This window comes from Rhineura floridana, chromosome 2 (assembly GCF_030035675.1).
Source record: "Rhineura floridana isolate rRhiFlo1 chromosome 2, rRhiFlo1.hap2, whole genome shotgun sequence".
NCBI lineage: Eukaryota > Metazoa > Chordata > Lepidosauria > Squamata > Rhineuridae > Rhineura > Rhineura floridana.
This window is the reverse complement of record NC_084481.1, coordinates 103,901,239-103,916,466: the sequence shown is the minus strand read 5'-3', so window position 1 is coordinate 103,916,466 and position 15,228 is coordinate 103,901,239. Positions and strand designations below refer to the sequence as shown.

The following is a 15,228-nucleotide window of genomic DNA, read 5'->3' as shown; positions in this document are numbered from 1 at the left end:
TAATCAGAAGGGCCCCGGCCACTGATCTCAGAGCACAGACTGGCAGGTACACGGAGAGGCACTCAATCAAATGCTTGCATCCCAAGTTGTTCAGGTGTTCAAATGTAACACCCTAAATTGGACCCAGTATTATATAGGCAGCCAGTGCAGATCCTGCAGAAGGTATGTTGTACAGCATTGCACCAAAGTGCTGGCCAACAATTTAGTAGTAGCATTCTGCACTAGCTGTGGATTCTGGATTGTCTTTAAGGATAGCCCCACATAGAGCATATTACAGTAATCAACAGTACTAGAGATGCAGAACTGGCCAAACTATCTTGATCCAGGAATGGCTGTAGCTGGCAAATCATACGTAGCTGAAAATAGGCATTCCTTGCCACCTGGGCTTCCAGTGACAACAATGAATCCAGGAGCACCTTCAGACTACCTACATGCTCCTTCATTGGGAGTATAATTCCAACCAGAACAGGCCAGACATGAGAACTGCCCACCAATAGTGCCTCAGTCTTGTCAGGATTCATCTTGAGTTTCTTGGCCCTCATCCAGCTCATTACTCCACCCAGGCATCAGTTCAGCCCCAATACAGCTACAGTAGGGCCCTGCTTACCGGCGTTCCGCTAATGCGGCGGCTTTAATCCCCCTTTTTAAAGCCAATTTTTGCGATTTTGTGGCGTTTTCGCGTCATTTTTGCGTGACGTGCCCCATTATAATCAATGGGGTTCCGCTTTACGGCGATTTCCGCTTTACGGCGGGGGTCCAGAATGGAACCTGCCGTATAAGTGGGGCCCGCCTGTACATCTGATTCAGAAGATGAGGTGTAGAACCCTGAGGAGCTCCATAGCAAAACTATCAAGGGACTGATCAGTATTACTTTCTGGATACTGCCCTGTAGGTAGGAGTGGAACCATTATTGCACTGTGGCTCTAACCTCCAACTTGCAGAGCTACTCCAGGAGGATACCATGGTTGATGGTATTAAAAACCGCTATGATATAAAGGAGAATCAACAGGATACACTACTCCCACCCCTCTCCTGAAGCAAGTCCTCAACGTGTGACCAAATCTGTCTCACTACTTAAACCATGCTTGAAGATGGATTGAAATAAGCCCATATAATCTGCTTCATCCAAGTATGCCTGAAGTTGTACAGCCATAACCTTCTCAGATACCTTGCCATGGAATGGGATATTATGGCAATTGGACAGTAGTTGTCCCCAAGGTCCATGGAGGGCCTCTTAAAAATGGGGAGCACCAGCACATCTTTCAAGGTGATCAGAGCCACTCTGGCATTGCTTCCAGCTAGCTGGAATAAGCCGTGAGGGGTAAGGATCAAGAGACAAAATAGTTGGCTACACTCCTTCAATAGCTGGCCTGCTGCTGCCTCTGATTTGCTTCTCCTGAGCTTCCTTGATCCATCTGTTTGGAAGGAAATATAAGTCAATGTTTACGCAATGAACTCTTCCTTCTTAATTTTGCTCTCCTTCGCTTCCCTGAACAGCTCAGGAGCCACAGTCCAAGAGCTGCCTGTGCAATTGTCTTGGTGCCAATTGTTGGTTTGATTGAACTGAACAAGGGCTGTTTCACATGCAGCACAAAAACAAGCCTGGGTTTGCCACCATGATTGTACTTAATAAAATCTGTGAAGTAGCCCTAAATCTTCAGACCTACCCAAGTTCTTCATGTCAAGCTTGCAACTGGTAGAATATATGATTGCTGGACTCAGTGGAACAGCTAAAAACTAAGAGGAGATCAGAAAGCATACACTCTTCCTTACTGGAGCCTCATGTAGCACCAGGGTCCTTTTAGCTCTGGCCTTTGCTTCTGTGTCAAGGTTGAGTCATTGGCTGAATGAAATAAACAGGTCTGCTGTCATAAAACTCCCATTGAAACACATAGGGGCTCTATGGGGTAGTCCTTAATGAATTCTACCTATTACCTTCCTTTTTTCCTGATCTGCTGAGTAGAGAATGCAATGTATCCATAACATTACCACTTAAAACTAATAGAAGAAAATTCATTAAGACCTTGTAACTGAATTTGTTACACATTCCCTATCCTGGTTATGCTTCATAGTTTTAGAGTTCTCCGTCATCCTCTTTATTTAATTTCCTGCTTTAAACTTAATTTAAGAAGTGGCACAAATTTAATTGGGATAATATATTTTAATACAAATTATTGTTTCTTTCTCAATGATGTTGTACAGAATGGCTTTGTAATTGCATTACTTGTCCTGTGCTGGAAAGTTGGCTGTTGTCACGCAGAGGCATACCTGAAATATGTTTTGGGACTTAGCACATGCCAGGCTAGGCCTGTCTTGTTCACTGTTAAGCCTCTTTAGTCTCTGGGATATGCTGTAGTAATAACCTTTATTCATCTTGTGTGCTCCTTAAACCCCTAGCTTCTTTAGCATCTCCAAAAGCATTTTTAACTACTGTTTATCATTTGCAGGGCTTCTTATTTACACAGTGCCTTATAGCCTTTGTTGTGCATGTTGTCACATCATATACACATGGGTTAGGTGGCTGTTCTCCATTTTATGGATGACAAGCTGTGACTCGGAGGTAGTGACTTGCCCAGGACTGTATTATAGCAGCATTGGAAATAGAAGTTGGTTATTTTGGCTCTCATTTGAAAATAAATAAGCCTTCTCAGTAATATCTTTTAGATCTGTTTTCCCCTAATCCTTGATTAGTAGCTAACCTTGCTGGAGGACCCCTTAGAGTATGAGGATGGAGGGTGACAGACCTCCACCTGCTCAAATGTGCTTCCAGCAAGGCCCACAACCACAGATCCATCTAGCCTCTACCTAGGCACCGCAGGGTCAAATTATATACAACCTTATTGCGGGGCAGAGAAGTAGAGAGCCCTAGGCCACCAGTTGCTGATCCCTACCTGAATGTCTCTTTAGAAAAATGTTGAGTTTAGCCAGTAATTTCCTGGCATTCCTGGGACATCTTGCTCCATTATTTGCAAATTCACTGGATTGTCTCTTCAAGGGAACGTAACAGGATGCCATGTTGTTAATTTATGGGGAGTACAAATAGTAAGTAGCTTGTGGATCTATAAAAATTCATCTGCAGTCCTCACTGTGGCAGCTGCTTCCTTTGGCTTTTCATGCAAGGCTATTTATTTATTGTTTCCCATTTTAGTGGGTTTTCTTTTGAACAAGTGGGATCTGCAACAAAATGTCACGGCATGGAGTGCTGCTGTCCGCATTTCCAGCCACTTCATTCCATTCCTTCTGTCTTTGCTTTCTGCCCCTTCGCCCCCCAGTCCTCCCAACAGTTGACCAGCATGCTCAGTCCTCATTAGGCTGTTGGGATGCCCCTCTTCCCTGGGCATATATATATACATATATTTAAAATGAGCTCTTCTGGAAGTCTTGGGATTCCCCCAAGCCTGTGGCTACCTGCCCCTTTTGTGTGTAGATGGTGCCGTTGTGGCTGTATAAGAGCTGACATTTGGATATTTGAGCTCAGTTTAAAAACCAGACGTGGAAATCTATAAAGGAGTTTGATTTGGTGGGAGGATTTCCTGGGTGATGTTGAGGTTGCAGAGGGATGAAGTTGGAGCAGGAGATGAGCACTGAATGGAAAGACAGAGTGGATTATATGCCAATGTGAAAGCTAACTAAGCAGAGTCTAACCTGTGAAGTTTTTTCTCTCCTTTTGTTTCCTTTACACATCAAGAAATAAGCCAAGGAACATCTGTACAACTTTGTCCCCCCAAGCCAAAGGCAGCCTACTAGCCACGTTCTGTTGTCCAAGACCCAGTGGCATCAAGAGATTTTGGGGTCTACTTACCACAAATTTATTTACCAAGGTGTGGGGGTGGGTTTTTTTTAAAGAAAGGTTGCTGTCACACAAAGCAGGCTTTAACTGTCCTCGCCCAGGTGCATAAATGCTCCCTGCCTTTTGCTCCCCTGCTCTGTAGGAGAGCTGCCTATTTTTGAATTAGGTTTGCCTCATCAAAGCTCCGAAAAATAAAAGGCAAGCTGAACTAGCAGTGTTTTGTGGAGTGTTATGGAATAGGCGTGTTCATAAATAAGGGTTATCTATTGTGCTCTGTGGAGCAGTGGTGTTCTGCTATAGCCTTTCCTTACATTGCAGTGGTAGACTACTTGAACTAGAGGACAACTGGCACCCCCATTGTAAACTGCAATTTATTTATGTAATGCTCCACACTCTCTGCCCTGAGAGCCAGCATGGCAGAGTAACTGGAGTGGTGGACTAGGAGTGGGAAGACCTGAGCATCCATGAAGGTCACTGGGGAACCCTGGGCCATCACTGTCAGCCTAACCTACTTCACAGGAATGTTGTGAATATATATAATTGGGGGGGCAGAGGCAACCATGTACACCACTTCAAGATCCTTTATAGGAAGGGTAGGATAAAATAATCAGCACCTCTAATAATGAAGTCAGTACCTTCATGCAGACAGGAATGAGGCCACTGAGAGAAAAATGGAAAGGTATTGGCATACTTGGATGGAGGTGATCTCAAGATTTGGAGAAATACATTAAAAAAACCACGCACACCACCACCAAAATTACATGTTCAGTGAACACCAGGAGTCATATAATGTGTCAATTGGTAGAGAAAACTAAAGGGGTAGAGTGAACTGGCTTGCTTGAGCCCCTAACATCTAATGGTATCCTGGAGGAAGCCATAGGTAGCTGACTGGCACTCTGAACAGGAGCATTCCTGTTAGGGGGTGAAGATATACTGCAAGACTTTGCTGCAGTTTTGACATGTAGTAATAATATCAACTGGGAGCTAAAGGTTATCCTCTCCCTCCTACTCACTTCAGGAGTTTGCCTCTTTCAGCATTTTCAGATTTCTCTTTATAATAAGCTTTAATTACCAGAGAGATGAAACAGCTCAGAAGTTGTTCCCTATTTGGGAGAGTCCAGAAGAGTAATTATTTTCAGAGATTAGTGCCCTCTCAAAGCAAATTGCAGTGGAGATAATTTGCCTGCCTGTCTCTTTGGTGTTTCCACATCTAGGAATCACGGGAGGGTCCAGCAACTTTAAGGTTTTGTACATTACAGTCACTTCATTTCTTGTTTATTTTAGTACATTTTAGTCTGTTCTTCTTGTGTTCCCAGAAAATAAAAAGTCCAGAATAGGAAATACGATTTTTAAAAATTGGGTCATCTCCTTGGTATAGGAGCATGCAAGACTTTGTATTATATGGGATTTGTTGATTTCTGACATTCGCTTTCAGTTCAGTTCCTTAAGACAAGTGAAAGCATTTTCAAAATTGTTTGTAAAGGTTTAAAAGCAATGGATAGGAAGCATGAAGGCCAAATAGAAATGGCTTCTTTTAATGCATGCAAAGTAATTTATAGCTTGGCACACACAGATATGCCATATACCAGAGGTGGCTAACTTTTTTGGGCTAGGGGCTGCATTGATTCATGGTCAACCCTCCTGGGGTTGCATGTCAAAATAGCCGTGGCTGAAGTGGATGTTACAAAAAAAAAAGTAGGACATATTCTGGAGGGTCATAAAACCTTTTGGTTTCACAGAATTACAGCAGGTGATACATGAGAGCAGTCAGTAAAATCTTTTTTACTTGAGGGGGGGCATAAAAATCTTTTGGCACCTTGACATCATAGCAGGGAATCCATAGGAGCAGTTAAACTTCTTTAAAAAAAAATACACGTTTTTAGGAACCACAAAAAACCTTTGGGAAGCTGGACATGGGCTGTGGCTTATCCATCTCTGCCATATACACTGACCACTCAGCCAGGAGTACACAAAGAGGTGGTAAGAGACCATCTTTATTTATTTATTTATTTATTTATTACATTTCTACCCCACCTTGCTTTTCATGATTGAAACCCAAGGCGGCTTACATATGCTTACACATTTGCTTTTAAGCAGAAGGTAGATTGGGGTCTACTGGCAGATTGCTAGATGAGTTATGGGCAAGTATTTATGAAGATTCCCAGTAGCAGCAAAAAGGCTTCTCTATTTCTAGGCTGTTAAAGCTCTGATCAATGGTAACTGAGATATAGAGTCATCTCATTTATGCAAGACACCTGTTTAAGGTGATAGGTAATTAGCTCTAGACATGGAACCACCATTTTGCATCTGGCTCCACTCCCAGACACCATTTTGCATCCTGGTCCCTTTGGTGGGCTTTTGGGTTCTAGGGGTGTTTTTTCTCTCTCCAAAGTAGATATTGCAAACTTTAAGTCTGCCTATGCCAGTTTTTAGATATACTTGATGGAGCATTTTGCAGGAAGCAACAAATGAGACACATGACAATAGGATAGGCTGGAAGTCTCACTTAATGCTACCCAGTGATTCACAGCAGGGCAGGAATGTGAACCTGGGCCTTCCCTATCCAGCCCCAACACTCAGGTTGCTACATTGCACTGGCCCAGAAGGGTATCAGCATTATGGGAAATACAAAAAGAGTCTTGTGTGCTTTAAAGGCTAACAAATTTATTATGGTATCTCAAGATTATTTGAGAACTTGAGGTAAAACCATTAGAGGATGGGGGACCTGGTATTTCTTCAGTAGCTTTCATACTCCTGCTTAATAGCTATTAATCTAATAAAAGAGACCAACTCGTTTTGTAGCTTTTAAAGAACAATTATTGGTATTAAGACTGCAATCCTATGCATGCTTATCTGGGAGCAAGTCCCGTTGAACTGAATGAAACTTCTGAGTTGGTATGTATCTGATTGTGCTGTAAGGCCATAAAACTTTTTTGCAGTTTAATACAATAAAAATGTGTTTTTTACATATACTTGTTTACACTGGTTTTTCTAAATTTTGTTTCCTTATCTTTTTCAGGGAAAAAACATTGTTTTTAATAAATGATGAGATTTAGACAATTTTGACAGCAATCCCTTGACCAAGAATAATTCATCTGCAGAGCACATGTTGTGTATTCCTGCAGTATGCAATGGAGTAGATTATTAGTTCACATCGTGTCCCTAGAAAATTCTGACAGATGGCTTGGTGGTGAATGTAGGCTTTATTGGCTAACTTTACTGGCTTTATTGGCTAACTTCCATGCATGGAAGGCGAGTTGCACTAGTGCTTTGCTAAACACCCCCACAATTTTCATAGGGCAACATGGCCCCCACAAAAATGGGGAAGTAGCAAATTTCCTGGGAGGGAAGGGCAAAATCAATTAATTTTCCATCTATTAGGGTAGTCGACAGAGGCTTTGCCAGGTTCTTTCCTTTAACTAACACTGCATCACATCATAACAGCATCGTTAGCAGAGGCATTCCTGGGAGGAAGAAAGATGATTCCCCAATTACCCACTGGGTGGGTAGTCATTCCCCCCCCCCAAAAAAATGCCTCTGTCAATGGCACCACACCATGACATCATTCTAACTGGGCCATTTCAGTGAGACATTAGAATGCCGCCAGCCCAGTGATTGTAGTTAAGACAAAGCTTTTTTGGTTAAAAGATAGGAAGTGGAAAGCCATTTCTGCATTCTATTATAAATGATAAAGTCTCCCATGCCCCTCTGAAAATTAGTTGTTTGTGCCTACCTACCCTGAAAATTATATTCCTCATCTCCCGAACAAATATTGTCAGGATAACCTTGTGGTAATCTATATTAACAGGGTTTTAGGTAGGTTGCCTATCTTCAGCACATATACTCGATTCCTGCTTTTGGTTTAGAAGTGTGTCCCTTGTTAGCAAGACTCCTCTGTAGACAAATGTTTCACACTCACATGTTTAAGGCGTCTTGTGAATCATGATCTTTAGACATTGGCAATAGTGCATCTTGGCAGATATTCCCCATAATTTACACTCACACAAGTCTTAAAAATGGCGATATTTGTTGAGCATACACACACTCAAAATATACACATTTAACACATCAATGGGGAGTAGCTCAGTATCAGTAAGTATCTATTGACATCAGTGGGGATAGCTTAGTAACAATATGTAAGAGGGAATTAGCTAAATAAACCTCATCATAACTAAATTCACATACACACTCGACATACAAACACGAAGGAGCAAACACATGAGGGATAAGAGGAGATGGGGGGGATGAGTTTAGCACCACTGAGGAAGGCACACTAGCCTGCCTTTTCTCTCTTTCTGGGCTCACTTTGCAAACTAGGCCTCAGTCATGTGCAGCTGGGCAGGGAGGACCCAAGTATGGCTTCTATAACACAGTCACACACAGTCAAAGATAGGCAGAGGGAGCAGATGTGGAGGCTAAAATCTGTAGGAAAAGGACCTCCAGAAGACAGGATAGAGAACAAGATATACCTTTCCCAGTTCTGGTAGGCAATCTGGAAGTAGAACTGGAGCACTGTGAAACTTCTGGGTCAGGCAGAGAAACAGCAAATGCAGCAGGCAGGCCCTGAAATGGCTTCTTGGATCTCTGCTTTGGCTGGCAAAGGTCCAGGGGAAAGCAGGAAAAGAAGTGGAGCCCTGAAAAGGGCTTGTGAGGCATCTTCAGCAAACAGGGACTTCTGTTTCAACAGTTGGGTCCAGAGATCATGAAGGAAAAGCGAGGGAGTCAGACCCCTGGCTTCTGGCTGGTAAAGTTATTCAGCAGGTAATTTCAGGTACAGCGATATTAGCTAGAGTGATATTCTGCGGAGTGGAAGTGGGCCACCAGAACCCAAAACCAGTGATTCAGCAGGTGATTTCATAGTGGAATTGGGCAACCAGGACCCAGAGCCTCAGAACATGGCTCTAGGAGTCCAGTTTTTATGGCTTTCTCAAAAGCCTCAAAGGACTGCAGAATTGATTGGATCAGGCCAGGTTTCCTTCCTTAATTTCCATATCTATTATAAGTTGCATCCTCTCAGTTGGGATGACAAGCTTAACTCTTTCATCTACTTTTTCTATTGGGTCTCAAGCAGCCTATTTGCAAAGTGAACCAAACTGATGCCATTTATAGGCTCATAGCCAGTCTGCCAACACCCAGTTTGAACTGAGGTTTTCATCCAATTAACACAGTGCAGTCTAGACACCCCCTCTAGGATGCACACCTTAATGTGGTGAGGGGGTTTGAGAGTGTCGAAGAAACTGAGACCCAGAGGCTGGGCTCCTAGCAGAGTCACCCAAGGCAGAATGGCCAGAGTTGAGACACCAGACTAAGATGCACTCAGAGGAAGGCAATGGTAAACCACCTCTGAATACCTTTTACCATAAGTCATAAGCGACTTGAACGCACATAACGCATGCAATGTCTAGACAAACTACGTAGAGTTGCCCTGAGGTGAAGGCATACCAAACTAAGCTGAGATTAGGGGAAATCTTGCCTCCATATTACTTTGCTGCCAATTTACACTTGTGACAAAATATGTACTTTCAGGCACCTGAGCTAAATCATTTTGTTGTTGTTATGTGCCTTCAAGTCGATTACAACTTATGGCGACCCTATGAATAGGTGACCTCCGATAGCATCTGTCATGAACCACCCTGTTCAGATCTTGTAAGTTCAGGTCTGTAGCTTCCTTCATGGAATCAATCCATCTCTTGTTTGGTCTTCCTCTTTTTCTATTCCCTTCTGTTTTTCCCAGCATTATTGTCTTTTCTAGTGAATCATGTCTTCTCATGATGTGTCCAAAGTATGATAACCTCAGTTTCATCATTTTAGCTTCTAGTGACAGTTCTGGTTTAATTGGTTCTGACACCCAATTATTTGTCTTTTTTGCTGTCCGTAGTATGCGCAAGGCTCTCCTCCAACACCACATTTGAAATGAGTTGATTTTTCTCTTACCCACTTTTTTCACTGACCAACTTTCACATTCATACATAGAGATCGGGAATACCATGGTCGGAATGATCCTGACTTTAGTGTTCAGTGATACATCTTTGCATCTGAGGACCTTTTCTAGTTCTCTGATAAATGTCCTCCCCAGTCCTAGCCTTCTTCTGATTTCTTGACTATTGTCTCCATTTTGGTTAATGACTGTGCCAGGTTATTGATAATCCTTGACAAGTTCAATGTCCTCGTTGTCAATTTTAAAGTTACATAAATCTTCTGTTGTCATTACTTTAGTCTTCTTGACATTCAGCTATAGTCCTGCTTTTGTGCTTTCCTCTTTAACTTTAATTAGCATTCGTTTCAAATATTACAGTACTGGTTTCTGCTAGTAATATGGTATCGTCTGCATATCTTAAATTATTGATGTTTCTCCCTCCAATTTTCACACCATCTTGGTCCAATCCCACTTTCCATATGCTATGTTCTGCATACAGATTAAACAAATAGGGTGATAAAATACACCCCTGTCTCACACCCTTTCCGATTGGGAACCAGTCGGTTTCTCCATATTCTGTCCTTACAGTAGCCTCTTGTCCAGAGTACAGGTTGTGCATCAGGACAATCAGATGCTGTGGCATCCCCATTTCTTTTAAAGCATTCCATCGTTTTTCATGATCTATACATTCAATGGCTTTGCTGTAATCTATAAAGCACAGGGTGATTTCCTTCTGAAATTCCTTGCTCCGTTCCATTATCCAATGTATGTTTGTGATATGATCTCTGGTGCCTCTACCTTTTCTAAATCCAGCTTGGATGTCTTGCATTTCTTGCTCCATATATGGTAAGAGCCTTTGTTGTAGAATCTTGAGCATTACTTTACTTGCATGGGATATTAAGGCAATAGTTCGATAATTATTGCATTCCCTGGGATCCCCTTTCTTTTGAATTGGGATATATATTGAACGCTTCCAGTCTGTGGGCCATTGTTTAGTTTTCCATATTTGTTGACAAATGTTTGTCAACATTTGGACAGATTCAGTCTCAGTAGCATGTAGTATGCCATCTGTTCCTGGTGATTTGTTTCTTCCAAGTATTTTAAGAGCAGCTTTCACCTCACATTGTAAAATTTCTGGTTCTTCATCATACAGTTTCTCCGTGAATGAATCTGTCATCCTTGCATCTCTTTTATAGAGTTCTTCAGTATATTGCTTCCATCTTCCTTTTATTTCATCTCAGTCAGACAATGTGTTCCCCTGTTGATTATTCAACATCCCTACTCTTGGGTTAAATTTCCCTTTAATCTCTCTAATCTTTTGGAATAGGGCTCTTGTTCTTCCCTTTTTGTTGTCCTCTTCTATTTCTATACAATAACTATTGTAATAGTTCTCTTTGTCCCTATGTACTAGTCGCTGTATTGTTGCATTTAGAGTTCTGACCATGTTTCTATCTCCTTTTGCTTTTGCTTTTCTTCTCTCTTTAACCATTTTAAGAGTTTCTTCAGTCATCCATTGAAGTCTTTCTCTCTTTTTAACTAGAGGTATTGTCTTTTTGCATTCTTCCCTGATCATGTCTCTGACTTCACTCCACAGTTCTTCTGGTTCTCTGTCAACTAAGTTTAAAGCCTCAAACCTGTTCCTTATTTGATCTTTATATTCTTCTGGGATGTTATTTAAATTGTATTTTGGCATTATGATTGCTTTATTGTTCTTTAGCTTTATGCTGATTTTTGATACAACCAGTTCATGCTCTGTACAGCAGTTTGCTCCTGGTCTTGTTTTTGCAGAAAGTATGGAACTTCTCCATCTTCTGTTACCAGTTATATAACCAATTTGATTCCTATATTCATCAAGAGTAGGTCCTTTAAATAATCTGTATTAAATTCACACCCCAAGTAAATAAGAGCTAACTGTATTTCCCTTTCTCATGTTGATGAAAGCTTTGTCTGGCAAGGCAGAAGAACTGAGCACCTAAAGAGAGCAGCTCAATGTTGTATTGCAGTATGTTGCATTTTTATGGGAGAGATTCTGCTGCATTTAACCTTGGCTGCTAAACATTGTGTACCATGATGTGCGGTGCTGTTTTACGACAGTATCTTTTCTGTCCCCCCCCCCCCCCCGGCCTTCCTCCTTCTGCTTTCTGCAGGTGAAAACGAGAAAGGCCGAAGACAAAGGAGAAAGGAGCAATTTTCTAAATGAGATTAGAACACTGAGAAAAGAGCTGAAGGAGCGAGAGGAAACTGCTATGACTGAAATCCTGACACATGCTAATGTTATTCTTGCAACAAACACAGGTTAGAGGAATGTTTCTGGGGGTTTTGCCTTTAAGGAAGGTTAAATCAGATTATTGACAGCTACAGATTTAGGCTGCTGTACCACTGCGTTATTGTGTTTCTTCATGAACTCCGAAGATTGCCCAATCCATCTCTGAATTGATTCTCAGCCCAATATGTGTATTGGGATGTGCGATATACAAAATTGCATATTGCTAGATGGTTTGCCCTTTTTTTCTGCTTCAGTATTGGATGGTTTATGTAACTAATCAATATTGTGTGCATCTGGGCAGAGTACACAACTCCTGCCATTCACATTTTACAAAGCATTCCTTACGTTATGCCAACTAATGAGAGGAGGGAATTTATGCATTATTTATACAACTAATCAAGCTCTTGGACCTGAGAAAGCAGTAAATTACTTGTGTTTTTAGTATGTACTTAACGTAGCTTCTTGGATCAGGGATCAACCAAACTGCTGCTGTTGGTGATCCCCAAGGTATATTAACCAGGGAAGCTTAACTTCGTGCGAAAGAGTGCATATTAAAATGTTACAAACATGTACAAAGATTATTTATGAGCATAACACAATTACCATATTAAAATCAATTTGTTAATGAAAATAATGTTTACCTTCTGGTTGGAAGACTGTAATAGCACTTTAAATTTCTTGCAGCTGTGGGTTCTAGACAAGCAGAATGCTGTCAGTTCAAAACATTGAACTACAGTTCAAGACACAGTAACTACTATTCAATTCACAGTACTGTTGAATTCACAGCCAAGACCTTGTTGATTCACAGCAGCTCCTTTTCAAATGTAATATATTTCTGAAGGGAAGGTGTCAGGGCCTGATGACTACTCTGCCGCTGGTATATAAGCAGGATTCTGCCCTGCTAGTCCCCATCCTTAGTAAGGTGTTTAAGGAAAATAAGGACTTAGCTCATTTGCTACCAACTATGCTGGAAAAAAGCCACCATCATTGTCCTTTTTAGAAGCAGCAAAGACTTCTTGAGATGCAGAACCTACAGCTCTACTTTTGTGATCAATGTAGATGCAAAGATCTCAGTTAAAGTCCTAGGTAGTAAACTTCAATATGTACTTCCAAAACCCAGACCAGTAAGAGTGATTTGTCCCCAAATGATGTGGTTCTGATGACATCTATAGTGTGGATCTGATTGCTGTGTTTGACCACTGAAATAATTCAGGAATAGTTCTCTTCCTCAATACTGATTCAGTAAAAAAAATTCTGCCTTCTTGTTGTGGGCACATACGTAATGCAAAATAATTTCTTAACTTTATGCATATCTTGTACCAGAACCTGCAATCCAGGTTTTTAAACAATCCTCTTGCTTATATTCATTAACATTATTGTTTGGGACTGAAAGCAAATTTCGAGCCATTGTACTCTGTGGGAGCAAAATACAAGTTGGTGTTTGAGTATGCTGCTGGTTTTGGTTTTCTTTGCTCTCAGGCAATTGAAGAGAGATGGAAAGAACACTAATCTGTATTTTCTGGTTGTATATCTTTGTGATATTAGGCATGTTGTATTTACTTTCTATACTTCTGTTAGCACAGATGTACAGATTGTGATTACTTTTCTTTTTTGTAAGATGCTTCAAAAACTTTTAATGGAAATCAGGTGGGATCAATGTTCTATTACTTTGAATTCTAAGCAGTGTTTCCTCTGTAGAGGACCTTTTCCCCCAAAAAACATTTTCCAATTGAAGCAATTACCCGGTTGATATAATTGGAGGTAGAAATCATTGTGACCTTCCCTATTCTGTAGAGCTGGTTGGAACAAACTAGTCCTACTTCTGTCATCTTATTGCCAGGCTCAGCAGAAGGAGAGCTTAATTGCTTCAACCCTAAGGGACGGAACTGACTTTTAGTTAACTGACTTCAGTACATTAGGATCCTCCAGAGTGGCTAGAATGGAGTCACATGTATCTTACCTGCATAAATGTACTTGCATAAATTCTAGTCTAGATCAAGAGCTATTCTATCTGGAATTTAGCACAGCATCAAAACTCAAATCAAAATAGCATGACATATAACCATTTCAAGTTAATATATAAAGCAATAGTAGTATTTAAAGATAACATGTCCTCCGTGCTTTCAAACTGGGCCGAGTGTCATATGCATCTAATGATCAAAAAATGAGCGGATGATTAGTTGAGTGCAGTAGAGGAACAAAATATTTTCTGTTAAAAGCCTGTGTCTGAAGTAGTTCATGCAAACAGTAGATAAGATGATACAATTGTTTCTAGACTATACCATTTCAGATTGCAAGTAGTCAAACCAAGTGGTAAAATTCTCCCCTACAGGCACTCTGTGTGTTTGTGTGTGTGCGTAGGGGTACTGTGTATTAAAACCTAACACATCAAAAAGGAGACTAAGCTGGTATCTTCCTCCCTGACATCAAGATGTGCTAGGAAGAATTTGTTTTAAATGCAGGAGTGTTTAGTCATGTGATTGTCCTTTCTGAAATCCAAAGTGGGATAATCTAGGAAAGCTCTGTCTTCTCATTCCTCTTTGTGTGAATTAGGCCTCATAATACTAGCATTTTAGGATGGGTTTGAATTGGTAAATTTGAAAAAAGAATGCTAGTTTGAAAGAGAGAATATTACAGATGTGACCACTTGGTGGCTCTTGCTCCAAGAGCAAGAGTTGTCTCAATTTTTGTCAACATTTTCAGCTTGTTTCTTTTAAAAACTGCAGAGTGTTTCCAAAACTTCCCCTGGTTCGCACATGTACATTGTCCCCCACCTCACCTTCAGAGATGGATGAATTTTCCCATAGAAATGGCCAGGTGCTCTTATGGTTGTTCATTAGGAGGTGTCTTGGCATAGGAAGAAAAATGGAACATCTATGGCCTGTCACAGCATACTACTGATGACTGCATAATATGAAGAGTAATGTGAAGCTGAAAAGACGGGTATCCAACCCATCAAAACCAGCAAGCCTTTTCCCCACTTTTTGCCACAGTGTAAAAGCACAGTGTTCTAACCTTTTCTTAATTAGGAGCCTCTTCTGATGGCCCGCTGAAGCTACTTCCTGAGAACCACTTTGATCTGGTAGTGATTGATGAATGTGCCCAAGCACTTGAAGCAAGCTGCTGGATACCTCTGCTGAAGGCCAGAAAATGTATCCTGGCTGGAGATCACAAGCAGTTGCCTCCCACAATCATTTCTCACAAGTAAGGAACATTTCCCAGAATTGGGCCATTAATTATTTGAATGAGTATTTG

At 41.1% G+C, this 15,228-nt stretch overlaps 1 protein-coding gene across 2 annotated transcripts in view; it reads left to right on the top strand.

Moving 5' to 3' along the window:
• Nucleotides 1–15,228, top strand: part of IGHMBP2 (immunoglobulin mu DNA binding protein 2) — a 110,420-nt gene that overhangs the window by 29,670 nt on the left and 65,522 nt on the right. For both annotated transcript variants that reach the window (XM_061609917.1, XM_061609916.1), the window contains exons 7-8: nt 11,855–12,002; nt 15,003–15,177. In XM_061609917.1, coding sequence (XP_061465901.1) covers nt 11,855–12,002; nt 15,003–15,177 — 323 coding nt within the window. The remainder of the gene's footprint in view (nt 1–11,854; nt 12,003–15,002; nt 15,178–15,228) is intronic.